The 17,143-nt window shown below is 50.8% G+C and overlaps 1 protein-coding gene across 2 annotated transcripts in view; it reads left to right on the forward strand.

Moving 5' to 3' along the window:
- Positions 1–17,143, forward strand: part of EHMT1 (euchromatic histone-lysine N-methyltransferase 1) — a 226,780-nt gene that overhangs the window by 158,515 nt on the left and 51,122 nt on the right. For both annotated transcript variants that reach the window (XM_012654816.1, XM_012654817.1), the window contains 3 exons: positions 4,196–4,316; positions 7,563–7,697; positions 12,206–12,351. In XM_012654816.1, coding sequence (XP_012510270.1) covers positions 4,196–4,316; positions 7,563–7,697; positions 12,206–12,351 — 402 coding nt within the window. The remainder of the gene's footprint in view (positions 1–4,195; positions 4,317–7,562; positions 7,698–12,205; positions 12,352–17,143) is intronic.

Below are 17,143 nucleotides of genomic sequence, written 5' to 3' on the forward strand. Positions count from 1 at the left end.
TTATGTGTTTAGTGTATTTAGTATGTGTAGTGTATATGTAGTGTATGTATAGTATAGTGTGTGTAGTATGTGTGGTGTGTATATGTGTAGTGTGTAGTGCATGTACAGTATGTGCAGTAGTGTAGTGTGTATGGTGTGTGCAGTACGTATGTTGTGTGCATGTGTGTAGGGTATATATAGTATGTGCGTAGTGTATTGCAGTACGTGTGGTGTATGTGTGTAGTGTGTAGTGCACGTACAGTGTGTGCAGTACGTGTGTTGTGTGCATGTGTGTAGGGTCTGTATAGCATGTGTGCAATGTATTGCAGTACGTGTGGTATATGTGTGTGTAGGGTGTGTTTAGTACACGTACAGTATGTGCAGTACATGTAGTATGTATGGTGTGTACAGTACGTATGTTGTGTGCATGTGTGTGTAGGGTATGTATAGTATGTGTGTGGTGTATTGCAGTACGTGTGGTGTATGCATGTAGTGTGTGTAGTGCACGTACAGTATGTGCAGCATGTGTGGTGTGTATAGTGTGTGTGCAGTATGTGTGGGGTGTGTGTGTAGTGCATGTACAATATACAGTACGTGTAGTGTGTATAGTATGTGTGTTGTGTGCATGTGTCTGTAGGGTTTGCATAGTATGTGTGTAGTGTATTGTACGTGTGGTGTATGTGTGTGTAGTGCATGTACAGTATGTACAGTACGTGTAGTGTGTATAGTGTGTGCAGTATTGTGGGGGTGTGTGTGTAGTGCATGTACAATATGCAGTACGTGTAGTGTGTGTATAGTATGTGTCGTATGCATGTGTGTGTAGGGTATGTATAGTATGTGTGTAGGTGTGCGTCTATGTGTGTGCAGGGTGTGTAGTGCATGTACAGTATGCAGTACGTGTGTTGTGTGCAGGGTGTGTGTAGTGCATGTACAGTATGTGCAGTACATGTGTGTAGTGTGTGTGTGCAGGGTGTGTGTGTGGTGCATGTACAGTATGTGCAGTACGTGTGGTGTGTGTACAGTGTGTGTGTGTGTGTGTGCAGCGTGTGTAGTGTGTGTACAGTATGTACGGTACGTGTGTTGTGTGCATGTGTGTGCAGGGTGTGTGTGTAGCGCGTGTACAGCATGTGCGGTACGTGTGGTGTGTGTACAGTGTGTGTGCAGTACGTGTGTGTGTGTGCAGCATGTGCGGTACGTGTGGTGTGTGTACAGTGTGTGTGCAGTATGTGTGTTGTGTGCATGTGTGTGCAGGGTGTGTGTAGTGCGTGTACAGCATGTGCGGTACGTGTGGTGTGTGTACAGGGTATGTGCAGTACGTGTGGCTTCTGCACGTAAGGAAGAACGCAGGGACTCAGCAGAACAACGGGCTGCGGCCGTGGTTGAGCGGGACAGTAGAAGAGGGTGTGGTGAAGGCACAGAAAACACTCACTCCCTTGTACCTGGAAGTGAGACCCGCAGAGCGTGCTCCTAGAAAGGCCGTGGCGCCCCCGTGGGCGCTGCCGGCGGGAGGTTGCAGTTGGGGAGGTGCGTGCCCTTTGACTCCGGACCCCACGTGCGAGAACGTCCTCTGCAGATGGAGCGCGTGTCTGTCTCGGAGTCCTGGCTTGTCTAGAACACACCCTGAGTGTGCAGCCGTGTGGGTGTGTTGATGAGGGAATCCCGGGAACGTGGCCCAACTGCGTGAAAGAGACCACGTTGCTGCCTCAGGGAGTGTGCGGGCGCGGGGCGAATGGGTACTCCCATGTTGCAGGGTCTTTGACGCTGAACAGGTATTCACATGTTACCCGTGCAGATAGAACAGGTAAAACAGCAAAATAAACACGCTGGCCCTGTTCTGATGTGGAAAGAATGTCGAAACATTTTTAATTAGAAGAACACACAGTCACAACAAGGTGTTCAGTGCCTGCTGCCTGCGAAAAGAAGCGCTGTCACCTGAGGCCCACGCATGCCGGGACGTCGGCGAGGAGGTGTGGGCAGCTCGGCAGTGGTGGCTCCGGGGGACGGGAATGTTGGGTGTGGGGCGGGTTTTGCACTGCGTGTTCCTCTGAAAGTCTTTTTATGCTTCGTGTATTTGTTTTGTTACTTTTTAATTGAATTCTCCCACATTTAAAACACATGGAGTGCACTGACCTTTGCCAGGGCAGTTATCCGCGGCATCCGGTTGAGCGCGTGTGCCAGGGCAGCCGCCTTACTGTCCCAGCGCGCACACGGCGCAGGCGCAGAACTGCTGGGGACGGGGTCTTTCCGTGGGAGCAGGAGCAGAAACTCAGGCTGTGCCTGGTTCTCTGCCTGGGCCAGCACGCAGCTACTCCCACAGCCGCCAGGCGGCCCGGCCCGAACACTGGACAGGGCAGGTCCCACTCCTGTGCATCCCCAGCATGCACTGCTATGGCGTTTTAAAATCTGTTTTGGATCCAGTCATCTGCCACAGGGATCCTAATTAGTTTTATTTTCTGTTTGGTTTTCCGCCTCTGGACTGCGTGGCTGATCAGGTGGACGGGGAGTCTGAGGAGGAGCCGGAGTCGGCCGACACTGGGGAGGAAGAGGAAGGCGGTGACGAGTCGGACCTGGTGAGCGGCGCTTGGTCCTGTCCCTGGCAGAGTCGCGTGAGAGGGCCTGGTGCAGGCTGCCCGGCCGGGTGCTGGGCCGGCAGGCTGGGGCAGAGCGCGGCCCCGCTCGCTGGCTGCTGACGTGGGTGGCGTGACCGGGAGTGGGCAGCAGGGCAGTGCCGGAGTTCTGCCGCGGGGGCCGAGGCGAGAGCGAGGGAGGCCGGACCTGAGGTGTTCTGGGTAGAACAGACAGGAGCGCAGGTGGGTCGGCCGCCACGCAGCGGCGAGGGACAGGACCAGGGGGAGACACTGAAGTCTTGATCCCGGCAGAGAGTCCAAATCTGAGTTGGGCACCCAGGTCTGCAGGAAGTGGGGAGTGTGGAGGTGGGGAGCGGGGTGAGGCCCAGGGCGAGGGCCGAACGGAGAGCCAGCGGCTTGTGACACTGAGAGGCCTCTGGGCTGTAGGCGGGGCCTCAGGGGCGCTTGGGGGGCTGAGCGACGCTCCAAAGAGGGAGGAGGCAGCGCGAGGCCGGCCCGTCAGCCGGGGAGCGAGAGGATCACGCAGAAGGGCTTGGTGGCAGAGGGTCCTTTCTGTGGCATGGCGGAGGGCGGTTGGATTCAAGCAGCAGTAAGCTTTGGGTACAGCGCTTGTTCTTTCTGGAAGTTTTGCTGTGTGAGGAGCGCAGTTGGAGCAGGGCTGTCTGCGACACAGACGGAGCGCCGGACAGCAGGGCTCGGATGGGTGGCGGGCAGGGGACCCGCGCCTGTGGTCGGTGAGGCAGCCGTGCTTGCCTTTGTGTCTGTCGGGCTCTTCCCAAGTGACTCCATGTAGCCACAGGGGGAAGGAATTGCGAGGCCTCCGCACTCCAGCACCGTGGTGTCCGCTGACGCACACGGGCCGGGCCTGCCCGCCGCACCTGTAGAGCCCGGCACTCAGCGCCCTTTCTGCGTCTCTGTTTGTTTTCCTTGTTTTTTATTTATTTGTTTGGTTTTTTTTGGAGACAGGGTCTTGCTCTGTCGCCCAGGCTGCAGTGCAGCAATGCGATCCCAGCTCACTGCAGCCTCCAACTCCTGGGCCCAAGCCGTCCTCCTGCCTCAGCCTCCCGAGTACTGGGACTGCAGGCCACGCCACCACGCCCGGCTCCTTTCTGCATCTAGATTTTAGAAACAGATACTTCAAAAAACTTGAAATGTTGTGAATTAATAATGACCTCTTTCCTTGTTCTGTACGTAGATAGTTACTGTGGGTATAGATTCTGAATCACTTGAGGCACTGATTGTTCTTTTCTTGCGAGCAGGATGAGTGGATGCATGTGATTAAAAGTGGATTCTCTCTTCCTGAGCTTATTTATTTGGTTTCTGAATAGAAATTTCCAATTTATTCTTTTCTTTTGTGCCAAACTCAAATAAGATTTATAAATACCATTTTAATTTTCTTGGCTTTTTTGCCTCTAAAAGACTGAGCTTAGGGGAGACGTTTAGGGAAAAGCATGGATATCTTTTAGAATGTGATCTAGAAAAACGTCTAAAAGTGAAATTAATCTTTTGGTTGAAGAATCAAGATATAGCAAGTATTTTATTTTGCAGAAAAACAAAACTTACGGTGTGTTTGCTTTCAAGAGCTCCCCGTGCTCTGCTGCTCATGCACCTGCCCTTTGGTTCTCCAGAGCTCTGAATCCAGCATCAAGAAGAAATTTCTCAAGAGGAAAGGGAAGACCGACAGCCCCTGGGTGAAGCCTGCTAGGAAAAGGAGGCGGAGAAGTAGAAAGAAGCCCAGCGGCGCACTGGGTGAGCACTGTGTGGCATGGGGTGGGCCGAGAGGCCAGCCTGGGGGTGTGGGGTTGGGTGGTCAGGATTTCATCTGAAAAGAAGCCTCCATTGTTAAAGAGAAATGTTTGGAAGGGCTTCGTTCGAGAAACTTGGCTGATCCTGAGTGGCTTCCTCCTGCAGACCTAACTGCCGTGACCCGCGGTTGAATGCTGAACCCGCACAGGGAGACCAGGCGCCTTGGGCCTGGCTGGCATCTGCCAGGGTGCGAGGAGGGACATCTGTGGCTGCGGTGGCTGCCCTCAGGGTCCTGAGTGGCCTGCGTCTTGGTCCACGGGGCGGCGTTGGCCTTCGGTCAGAGTCCCCTGTTCTAGGAGTGGTTTTGTGAATTACAAGGTGAATGCAGGGAAGAAAATCACCCCTCAAACCAGGGAGGCTGCAGCAGGTTTAGTGTGCCAAGGATCATTTTTTTTACACCTTCATTGAGGTACAGTTGGCGTATCATAAAACGTGCATAAACAAAGTCCCCAGTTGGGTGGGTTTTGACGTTTATGACCATGAAACCGTCACCACGATCAATACCGTGAATGTTTCGTCCCCCCAGGCCCCTCCACTCAGGACCCAGAGGGCAGCCCCCGTGGCCACAGACCGCCCTTCTCTGTGCCCTGGGGAGTATCCACACAGATGGTCACCCTGCCGCCCCCCTAACCCTCCCCTCCCCCAGCTGCCCCTTCCTGGCCCCAGACAGCCACTGATCTGCTGTTTTTGCTGATTGGTCCGTGCTTCATGGTGTCTTAGGTTAATGGAGTCACTCTGTGTTCTTTTCCCTGTGGCTTCTCTGACCACACAGATAGTCTTAGCACCATCGCACCGCTGTGTGTGCAGCTGGTTTCTTCCTGTCTGCTGTGGGCAGTGTTCTGTGGTGTGGCTGTACCACGGTTTGCTTACCCATTCGCCTGTCGACGGACTGTTAGACTCTTTCTTGTCTTGGGCTTTAGAGATCAAGCTGCTGTGAACATTTGGGTACAAGTCTTTGTCGAGCAGACGCTTTCCTTCGTCTTGGGTGGATATTTCGGAGTGGACTAGCAGAGGGGCAGGTGTACGTTCAGGTCTTGGGGAAGCTGCCAAACTGTTTTCTAGAGCGCTTGTCCTGGGTTACGATGCCACCACTGCACACGGGAGTTCCAGTTCTCCAGTGTCCTTGTCGACACCCGTGTGGGTCAGTCTTTAGTTTCGGTGGTTCTGCGGAGTGTGCGGTGGTGTCTCGCCGGGTTCAGCCTGTGTCCGCCCAACCAGTGGTGAGATTGTGCATCTCAGCCGTCGCCTGCTTGCTTTTGTGAAGTTTCTGTTGGTATCTTTTGCTCACTTTTTAAATCAGGTTGTTTTCATTAAGTTGCAGGAACTTTTAAAATATCATGGTTACCAGTCTTTTGTCACGTGGGTGTTTTATGTGTATTTATACTTAGTCTGAGGCCTGCCTTTTCATTTTCTTAATGGCATGTTTAGAAGAGCAAAAGCATAAAACATTTTATTAAAGTCTAATTTGTGAATTGTTTTCTTTTACGGTTCATACTTTTGTGCTCTGAGAAATCTTTGACTGACCCAGGCACAGAGCTTTAGTCCCGTGTTTTCTTGTTGAGCTTTCACAGTTTCAGCGCTTGCAGGCCGGCGTCTGGTCCGTGCTGAGCTCAGTTTCCATGCGGCGGGGTTGTGGCGAGCTCGCTTGTGTGCGGGTGTAGGCCTGCACTCGCTCCTGTTGCATCGTGAACTGGCTTTTCTTTCTGGGTTGAATCACGTCGGGACCTTTGTCGGCAGTCGGTGTCTGGGGCTATTTCTGGACTTTTCAGTCTGTCCTACACCAGTGTCAGGGAGCCGCAGCACTTTGTTCTCTTTCAGTTACTTTGGCCAGTCCTCCAGACGCCCCGGGGGCACCTGTGCTCTGCGGTGCAGGCTCCGGGCTGTGGGCGAGCTGCTGCCTCCCGGGACCTGTGTCTGTCCTTCAGTCCTGCTGCTCTTTTCCTCAGCTTTGTCCGCTGACGCCAGAGCACTCAATGTGGTTTTTACGTTGGCCAGCAGTAGGGTTTGCAGATCCGGGTCTAAAAGTGGTTTTGGGGTACAGATTTTGCCTTTGTCACCCTGGCTGTGATGTATAAAATACATGCTTTCACATATTTACATAGGAGTTTGGATTTTATTTCTTTGTGAGTTTTAGTGTTTGTTTCTTTATTCTTTACGTTTAAAGTTGTACAGAGCACTCATGTTCTTCATATTGATACAATGGAATGATTTCTGAAAGGTGGCTGGTTCTTCCTGTCTGTCTAAGATCTAGGTGCACAATCTGACATGAATTAAAGACTAGGGACAACCTGCCCCTCCGTGCTAGCGGCTCCCTTCTTTCCGATCATCGGGATAATACTGGCAGCTAGCATGTAGGAGCATGGCTGTGAGGGGCTGTCGTCTGCCCTGTGCTGGGGTTAGATGTCGTCTGTTGTTAAGTGTTCGCTCCATAGGCTTAGCAAACGCCCTTACAGTCACAAGTACCCAACCTTGGGCTGCTTTTTCTGGCCCTCCTGGGAAGTGTGTAAAGGCTGACCTGCTGCCACTGCCACTCATGTCCTCAAGGGCAGAGGAGGCCACCGTAGTGGTTGAACTTCCCACTTCCTACGCTGCTGAATGCAGGGATCCAGCTGCCCGTCAGCCTTCCTGCTCCCTGGCACTTCAGATTTTACTACCCTCCAGGGAGTGGCACCCTTCGTGAACCACCCATGTCCAACAGGGTCGTCCCTGACCCTTCCCTGGGAATCACTGGGCACTTTCTAGCCGACACAATTTCCCGGCGACACGGCACCTTTGGGGCTGTCTCTTTAGCCACTTTATATCAGCCAGTCTTTCAAATCTTCAGATTAGAATTTTCTGTTGTTTTTAAAATAATTCACAGAACACGTGTATACCACATTTTTATCCACTTCCTTGATTATCTGATCAGCTTTCATGTAGCTGCGTATTTGCAGAGAAAGATGTGTTGACATGGCAGCATCTTTGTTTTTCTCGACACAGCTCCCCCCGTCCCGTGACTACTATGTATGGGTAGCAAAATGAACTGCAGGAAGGTGACGGTGGCACTGGGATGGCTTGAGCAGCAGTGGGTTTCCGTCTGTGTCTTTGCGGGTTGCCCAGAATCAGCCCGTGTCCAGGGGCTCGGCTGCCCGTCCTCCGGGGCGCGGCTCTCTGGCGCAGTGTTTTACGGTCTGTGCATTTTGCATCTAGGTTCTGAGGCTTATAAGTCATCTTCGGGAAGCACAGAGCCCACGGCACCAGGAGGCAGCACAGGGTATGTGGAAGTTTCTCTGGACTCCCTGGATCTGCGCGTCAAAGGGATCCTGTCCTCCTCAGGAGCCGAAGGTGAACGCCGTGTTGTGCCCGCGGCCGGGCACCATCTTGGTTCTCTGTCTGCTAGCAGGACGCCCCCTGGTGGGTGCTAGTGGGAGATTTGGTCACATGCGTCACTTAAAGGTGACCGAGTAGGCATGGTACGGAGCGCGTGTGCTATGTCTCACAGCGTTCAAGCAGGAAGCAGAAATCCTGGAAACCCTCCAGGGTGAAGCAGGAAACACCCCAGGTGGGAGCAGCGTGCTGGTGCTCCGTCTTGCCACGCTTTCCCGCGTGGGCCAGACTCGCCCTTCCACAGAGGCCCTGGCCGGGAGGCGCTCCTGCCTGGCAGTGTCTCGGGATGTGCACGGGGAACAGGATTTTGGGGACTGTGCCTAATGGTCTCCGGTGTGGATTCTGGTGGGTCGAAAATGTCTTTTGGTTAGAGTTGAGCTGACAGTTCTCAGGCACGTTCCGTAAAGGGATGAAACACTACGGCGCTGCTTTCCTGCCCGTAAGTCACAGGCGCAGCTTGCCGTGGAAGTTCTCATGCCCGCTATTAACACTCACTCACCTTTTCTCTGTCAGCTGTTCTTCCCAAGCTGCTGAAAGCCTTGTATCATGGTTCCGCATACCGAATAGTGCTGCCTTTCTCGCTGATTGTCGCGCTGTCTTTAGCATAAGAGCTCTTTCTAAACCGTTTCCTCTGTTCCATTAATTTCCTCATTCTTGGTACAGAATTACATTTATAAATCTGCTTTAACACCTAGTGAGGCAAATACCCTCCATTCTTATTTTTCAAAATGTTTGTGTTGGTTTTTGGTTGTTTTTTTTAAAAAAATTCTTTTATCCAAATTTGAAGTAATTTTCTTAAAATTTCACTTAACACCTTCCCCCCATCCTCCTGGAATATTGTTTGGAACTGCATTGTATTTATAAACACACCGCATCTCTCCAGGTATTTAAGAGTCTTCGTACATCCCCCAATATAACGTCATAATGTGCTTTGCACAAGAACCACACTTTTCTTGCTAAGACCATTCTTGAGTATCGTATGTTTGTCACTATTATAAATGATATTTCTTTCTGTTATATTTTCTGACTGCATATTTCAATAGGAAACATTTATTTTTGTACCTTTGCCTTGGATACAGCCAATTTACTGAGCTCACTTACTAATCATAAAGCAATTGTTACCAAACTTGTCTGCACATTAGAATCACTTTTAGAGATCTATAAACATTTCAAAATCTAGGACACACCCAAGAGCAACTAAATTATGCCTCCGGTTGGGGCTGAAGCAGCTGGAGGTTTTGACATTCCCCATGTGGATGTCAATGAGTAGTTAAATTTGAGACCCACTATTCTAAAGGATTTTCCACCAGTTCTTTGGGTTTTTGAGGAATATGATTTTATCATTTGCAAATAACTATAGTTTATCTTCTCATTTATAGTCATTGTATCTTTTTTTCAAGTTTTATTGTATTACTCAGAATTTTTAAAGCAATGTTAAGTAACAATAAAAGCAAACATCTACCAAGAAAACCCCTTATAGCAATGAAAAGTAACTAATACCTGTTTGATCGTTTGGACGATGTATTTGAAGTGTAATGTGGGAACATTTGAGGTCCCATGTTGTGGACATTCCACGTGGATCTTGCATTGGGGGGTTGTGGGTGGATGCCGGGTTTAATGAATCATTTTAAAAATAGGCAGCTTTTTAGGTTTTGAACCCTAGGCGAGGTTTGATTCACCTATGTAATTTAGGAAATCACATCTTTAGCTGAAGACCATCAAAGAAACAATGATTTTTTTCCTTCTTGTATCACCAAATGGAGCAAAAACACCTCTTGAATACGGTGAAGTCCTTAGCAAAGTCACCTGTGCTCGCTTTCGTGGTTAAGCATAACACTGTATTTAAGTTTTCTAAACTTGCTTTTAGATTTGGAGGTATCAGGAAGTTACAAATTTGGTTGTAAGCAGGAAATGGTGTTTCGTTTTATCACATCGACTCCTCTGCTCTGGTGGCCTCGGGCTTGCTGAGCCACGGGGGCGTGAGTGAGATCACAGAGGGCCCTTCGGCCTGCGAGCATTTCTGTTCTGTCTGTGGTAGAAGCAGCTGAAACGTCGCTGTACGGATCTCCCAGAAGTTACTTCTGTGACTGGTCGGCGCTGACTGGCCTAGAGAACCGACAGTGGAAGGAGCAGTAGCGTCGCTCTCTGTGCTCATGCCCGAGGCAGCTGGAGCCGGATGGGAGGGCGGAGGGCCGGGGCTTCCTGGAGACCGAGGCCGCACACCTCAGACGGGACAGGTGTGCGTGGCCAGTGGGAGTCTGCGCGCAGGGTCAGTGGGTTGGGGACGGCTCTGCTTGTGGTTCACGAGGGTCCAGGCCTGAGCCTCGGCCCCAGGAGAATATCTGCATGGAGATGGGAAACCCTCTGGTTTGCGCTTGCGTCTCTCCTCGTTGCCTCTGCCCCGGGCTGGCCCAGCCCAGGTGCAGTGATGAAGGCCGGGCCGGTGGGGGCAGCAGGAGAGTCCTTGGACATCTCATTCGATGTCCCTGAAGGTCCCCGCTTCTGGGAAAACGGCCCAAGCCCAAGGAGCCGGCGTCGCCCGAGTGCGCAGAGCCGGGTCTCACCTCTCCCCTCAGCCTGCTGAGGGTGCTGACCTGACAGCCGCTCTGTGCAGTTCGTGTGGGTTCCTCAGGGTTAGGACGGCATCGCTGAGCAGGGCGTCTCAGAAGCCTCCCAGCTTTAACCTTGTAACAGTCCTGACTTGAATTTTACCTCCTCATTTTCCTGACCTTTTGGGGTGTGGGTGACCCCGAGGAGAGGCTGGTGGGCCGGCGGCGGGTGAGCGCGTCGCTGCTGTGTCGGAGTCGGTGAGGCCACGAGCCCTCCTCCCTGCGGAGACCGTGGCTCTGCCGTCCACCTGTTTGTCACACTGGCTGCCACACTAGGAAAAACAACTTTTTTCCTTGGGCCACAGTGTTTTATTAGGAAAACAGAATAAAAGCGTTGAAAACAAAACGATCCTTTCTAATTTAAAGAAAAGTTTGTTATTTTTTATTGTTTTCTGTGCATGAGTTATATGCAACTTGAAAAATAGTTCATACAGCATCCAAGGTAGAGAGACGTGTGAGTTACATATGCTTCACAAGGCCCTGGGGTCAAAACTGGTGTGAGTTAAATATAACTCATGTATCAGTTAATGTGTTACTGACCCTTTGCACGGATCCAAGTTCCCTCCTGGCTGTGACTAGTGTCAGATTCCAGACGGGCTAGAGATGAGCAGAGCGACTGACTCAGCGTGGGTGTTCAGAGGTAAACTGAGGCACAGACAGCCGTTCGTGAATTAGGCAGGTCCCCACCAGAAGTGGTTTGGGAGCTCCACCGAGGGAGCGCAAGAGGAAGGCTCTCACAGGGCACCGTGGAAGTAAAGCAAAGAAAACGCGTGCTTGGCCACGGTTGCACGGTTGCCTCATCTGTCCTGTCCTGCTAGAACGTCCCTAGTTGCATGTGTTGGTTGGCTGCTTCTGATTGGTTGAGTGTAAGTTCCATTTTTCTTTAATATGGGCATTTGCAAGAAATAGCCCACAGTTTCATGTATGTTTTCAAATCATGCAAGGCCAGGACTGCCTCCTTGGCTTACCTGGCTTTTTCTGCTCAGGGGTTCTTTGGGCTTTGTCTTCTTTTTGATTTACTTTAACAGTGTATTTTTTAGATGTGGAAACACGAGTTAATTATTTTTAATTGAGGGAGGTCAGTAGTGAGTATTTGAAGCCCTTACTCACCTTTCATTTCTCCTTCGTTTCACGAGGGAGCATGAAACGCCACCTGGCTTCCTCTGGGAGCGGCAGCCACTAGTTGGGCTCAAGGGGTCTTCCTGGTGGTACCCTCTGCCCACCCGGAACCAGCCCTGCTCCCAGCCCACCACAGTCTGCCCTGGGGTGATTCCTGCTTTTACTGCCAGTAACTTCTTTAGCCCTAATTATTCTCTAGTTTATTTTTTTTTAATTTTCCCCAACTCTTCTCTCCCTCAGCCTACTAAATGGGCTCTTTAGATGATTATAGTAGGTGAATGATATTCTAGATAACAAATAAGCCATTATTAAAGCCTTACAAACTGAAAACATTTTTTGATGGCTGCAATTCTAAAACCAAGTGAGGAAAACAAGGTCTCAATGTGTAGCGAATGCTTTTTTCTGTGAAAACCAAAAGATTTAGGAGCTGCTGCTGAAGGTGCAGCCTCTCTCTTTTGAACTCAGGCCCTGGGTCTGAGAACACAGATTGACAAGCAGCTCTCGTGCCCCGGCAGGTGGTGTGTTAGCGGGACACAGGCTGCTCCCTTGGCCGCAGTGGGTGTTCGGTGAGCATCGGACGCTTCCCGCCATGCAGGGCCGTTTGTGCCCGTGTACTCGTCCGTGTTGCGTTTATTTCCTTGCACACAAGATCACTATCGAGACTGTAATTGATCACTTTCTGGACAGTTCTTTTGAGGTCAGGATTGCTTGCGCTGACGTGTGTCTGTGTAACGTTAGGGTTGGCCAACGGTCCGGACGCGCTGGAGACAGACGGCCTCCAGGAAGTGCCTCTCTGCAGCTGCCGGATGGAAACCCCGAAGAGCCGCGAGATCACCACCCTGGCCAACAACCAGTGCATGGCTACCGAGAGTGTGGACCATGAAGTAAGCCCGTTTATTTTCACTTAAACAACAAGAAATTAGCCAGTGCCCCAGGGAGCACGGCCCTTTCTGCCGAGCCACAGACGCCCCCGTCCGTCGTGTTGCACAGCCAGGGAACCCCGCGGCTGTGCGCAAAGCCAGCTGTGCAAACACCGGAATGAAATAACTGCAGATGGTAAAGCCAGACACAGGTCTAGAGCATGTTAGAAAGGAAGGTGGTGCAAACCGAGTTTGAATAAAAGTGGCCTGTTTGTTTCTCTTTACGATCACGCTTTCATAAAGGTTTCTCCTACTCTGCTGCAGAGTGGGAAGTGAATAGGCAGAGACGGGAGGGTTGTGTCAGGGTGAGCCTGCGCCCAGGCCCCGCGGCCGCCCCCGCCTGGAACAGAACAGCAGGAACAGGCAGAGCACAAAGGGAATTCACGTTTTCTGAGAATTTCTCTGATCCTTTTTGACAAGATTTCCTTTAGCCCTTCCAGCCACTTGACCATGGCTGGCCGTGGGGAGGGCTGAGCAGAGGCTTGGTGGCCTGGGGCCGGGAGAGGCTCCACACTCGCAGCCACAGGAGCCCCACGTCCGTGGGCCTGGCTCTGTGTGTGCTGGGGACAGGGTCAACACAGGCGCTTTTAGCTCTGTCCACGCCCTGATGCAGCCGTCTGGCCGCCATTCCCGGGAGGTCTCTGGTCTTCTTGGTCAGTGGAGCGTCCCCTTCATCACAGTTACTGAGGCTTACCTGTAAGTTTTAGAATTCGGCGAAGTACTAACAGCAACAACAACTCACACAGCGTTTCCTGTGTGCCAGGCCTCGTGCCGAGCCGGTCCCCACGTGCCTCCTCTGGTCTTTGTGGCAGCCTGTGCAGCACAGACTGTCACTGCGGCCCTGCAGGTGAGGGCGGAGAGGTCAGGCAGTGTGTCCAGAGCCGTGTCTCCCAGTGGCGCAGGCAGGACTGGAAGTCGGGGAGCACAGGCAGCGCCGGGAGGGGCCACAATGCTCTGCCGTTGCCAGGCCGGGCCAGCGAGGGCTGCGCTGGGGGTCGGACTGTGCAGCTCTGCCCGCAGCTCCCACCCCGCTGCCTGGTGCCAGCCAGCAGATCTAGCCCAGCTGGGACTCCGCTTTTCTGCTGATGATGCTGGTCCAGGGAACAGCCTTGGAGGACCACAGGCATTCCTCGTGCTCTCCTTCAACTGGTGTTAGGGACTGGCAGTCACGTCTCAGTTTGGAAATTTATTTGCCGCGTGAATTTAGTACGCATAGTTCACGTACACAGCACCCACGCGCAGACTCAGACGCCAGCATCGTTCTGTCCCATCCCAGCCTGGCTGGACCGCCCTGCCTCAGCAATTCTCACCCACGGCACGTGTGGCCAGCAGCCTCCCCACCTCTGAAACATGCACGTCACCTGCCACATGCTCTGTCACTCTCGACCTCGCCACAGAATCCTTCTACATTTTCAAAAGAACATTTTATAATGAAAAAGTGCAACAGAGCCTTTGGAGCCCATCAGTGTCGTCTCACCCTCCTGTCCTTCCTTGGTTTTGAGCTGCTGTGTTAAAACAGACTCCATTTTACCACTGAATATCTCAGTATCTATTTCCATTAAGAAAAAAACGTTTTCCCACATAACAGCAGTGTATTTTCACATGTAACAGAAATAACAATAATTTCCTGTTGTTATGTAGTGCCTAGTCCGTACTTAAATGTCTGTCAAAAGAAATGCCTCTTGCTTTTTTTTCTCTGATTGGATCCAAACAAGTTCCGCTCGTTAAGTTTGTTGCAGTGTCTCTTGTATCTCTTTTAGCCCAAAACATTCCTCCGCCACCCCTTCTTCCCACCGAAACCGGACTGCAGGTCCTGGATTTAGCTGAGGGCTTTCTTGCTATGTCATATAAGTCATTTCCCTAGTTCCTGTAGGCCGGAAGTTAGATCTGAAGACTTGGGTAGATTCACGTACTTAAGGTTTTTAATTTATGATTCAGTCGTGGCAGAGCTGCTCTGGGAGGGGCTCTGGGAGCCAGGGGTGGTGCTAAGAGGAATCTGGGATTTTGCAGTGGCCGCCTGTCCCTTCCTCACCTGCCTTTTGGCCGAGAGTTTCACCTGTCAATCCCCGTGACCACCACCTGAATCCAGTTTTTCATCAGAAGTTGCAAAATGGTGACTTTGCAATTCTGTCATTGCTCCTGCAGCCACAAACTGGAATTCTTTGGTGTGGAAGAACGTTCCTTTATTTGTTGGGGCTCTTTGGTACTTCAGAAATAGGTCTTACCATGGACGGGCAGAGCAAAGAGCTACTTATTTCTCCTTTCAGAGGAGCGAACTGGTGCTCCCTGAGCCTCCAGTGGTGTCCAGGGGGCTGGGCTTTTCTTCTCTCTGTCCTCTCCACCTCCCTTTCTGCCTTCGGCATGCTTAGAAACTCACAGTCTTTTCTACATTGAATGTGCTGTAAACTTTTTTCTTACAAAATTAAACATAGATCCAGAACATCACACAAAACAAATGCTGGGCCTAACGAATCATCTGAAGTGAACTCTGGTAACCACCGCTGAGGTCAAGAAGTAGAACTTCGCCCTTCTGCGCCCTGTTCCCACCCGTGGTTTCCTCCCAGGCGGGAACCTCGCCCACCTTGCACGGTGCTGCCTCCCCGAGCAAGTTGGCCCCTCGAGGCTCCCGCCCCCTGGGCCATGTGGACTCCACTCTGCGGTTGCAGCTCAGCAGATCTCTGTGTTTCCTGCAGAGCTGCAGCTGGGTACGGAGATGGGCTCAGTCCCCTCCCTTTTCCCTTTGCAAGACTCTCGGGGGCACAAGGTGGCCTGTTGTCCCTCTTTTCCTGATGTTAGCCACTGTCATTCATTGGAAGTCTCAGAATGGTCTAATTCTATCATTTATTGTTCATTTATTGGTTGGAAAGGTTTTATAAAGAGACAGTTCTCAGCTACCATTTTAATACCCAGTGGTACATCTCATAGTGGAAAGACGGGACTGATGTTGGATTCTTTCCCTGTGTTTATCAGTCTTTAAGATATGGAATTGGTTCTCTGTCATCTTCTGAGATTGAGCAATTCTTTCTTATAAACATCATTGTGAACTTGGGTATTTAGACGTATTTGCCAGGTTCCATTCATCGTGTTCCTGTTACTGCATGTCTTGGGCCCACAGGATGCCTTCATGTTGAACTCTGTCATGGGTCCAGGAGACCCAACTGTTTTTATGATGATACCGAGAAGCTGTGTTCCTTTCCGCTGTCGTGCTTTCACAGAGCAGGCAGTGGAATTGGTAGTTTCGAACGCTTGGAAGATCTGCATAACCCAGAGAGCTGCTAGTTTGCACAGTGTTACAAAATCAAGCAAGGGTAAAAGATCCATTCAAAGCGCAAGAAAGAACAATGGATTTGAAGGTAATTGTACTACAAGTTTGTGGATAATGCTTTTGAGATTCTGTATTGCCACAGATCTTCAAGAAACTTCCACTTGTTGAGTTTTGGTGTAGTTTCAAACAAGAGTATCCATGATTATCTGCTTGGCGTGAAGGAGCAGATATGAGAATCAGCTGTTTTGTATTAAACTGGGCATTAAAGAATTCAGCAACTATTATAAAACAGTGCTACTCATTAGCATTTTTATGTTTTGAAAAACAGATTTGCATTAAAATATGTTCTTTTTTTGTTAACATGTGATAGGTTCATTGCTGTTTTTACCTTGTTTTATTTTGTTTTCTGTTTATAGAGATGGAGTCTTGCTCTGTTGCCCAGGCTGGAGTGCAGTGGTGTAATCACAGCTCATGCAGCCTCAAACTTCTAGGTTCAAATGATCTTCCTGCCTCAGCCTCCCAGAATGCTAGGACGACGAGTGCACACTGCCACACCCGGCTGATTTTTTTTTCTATTTTTTTGTAGAGACAGAGTCTTGCTATGTTGCCAGGCTAGTCTTAAACTCCTGGGCTCAAGCAGTCTTCCCTCCTCAGCCTCCCAAAGTGCTGAGATTACAGGCGTTAGCTACTGCACCCAGCCCAGTTTATTGCTGTTTTTAAATGAATATTTTTAAGTTTTCTCTATTTTAGTCTCAAATATGGTAAATACCAATACAATAACCTACTTAAACAAAACCTCTTTGGGACCCGTAATAATTTTTAAGAGGTATAAGAAGACCCTTAAAAATATTTTTAGTGGTTGCCCTGGAGTATACAAAGGTCTTGAGAACCGTTGGGCGAGGCCTGAGCTCTCTCTGGGCGGACCTGCTCCCTTTGCTTCTGCCGTCCCTGTTCTGTCCCATCAACTTTTCCTGTGCGGGAGGGACCCCAGCAGGTCAGCTCTGAGAGTTCTTGGAAGCTGGACTGCACCAAGCCCTCTGGATCTGACGGCTGCCCCTGGACTCACCCCACACCCCCGCTGCCCTGCTCTGCTCACCAGGGAGGCGCTCTTGGGGACCACGTCCTCCCCCATCAGTGCTCCTTCCCTCCCCACCTGACACCCACGTCCTCATCTCATGGCTGGTGGGTTTGTCTCTGCTACTTGTGACAACGTGGTTTTGTTACAGATGTTGTCTGTGGGTTTGGATTTGCTGTCTAGTTGGTCCTTCTGCTTTGTGTGGGATTCCAGGAGGTGTCGAGGCCACTGCTGTCTTCCCAAAAGATGTGTCTCTTTGTGGTGTTCAGCCTGTTCCACTTGGCCAGAAGCAGACCATCTCCTTTCTCCTTGTTTTCAGCCAGGTTTATGGAGGCATAATTCACACACAGTGAATGTCACCATTTTTGTGTACAGTTCTGTGAGTTGTGACAAATGCACGCGACTCTGTGACCAAC

The sequence above is a fragment of the Propithecus coquereli genome, unplaced genomic scaffold (assembly GCF_000956105.1).
Source record: "Propithecus coquereli isolate 6110/MARCELLA unplaced genomic scaffold, Pcoq_1.0 Scaffold449, whole genome shotgun sequence".
Lineage (NCBI taxonomy): Eukaryota > Metazoa > Chordata > Mammalia > Primates > Indriidae > Propithecus > Propithecus coquereli.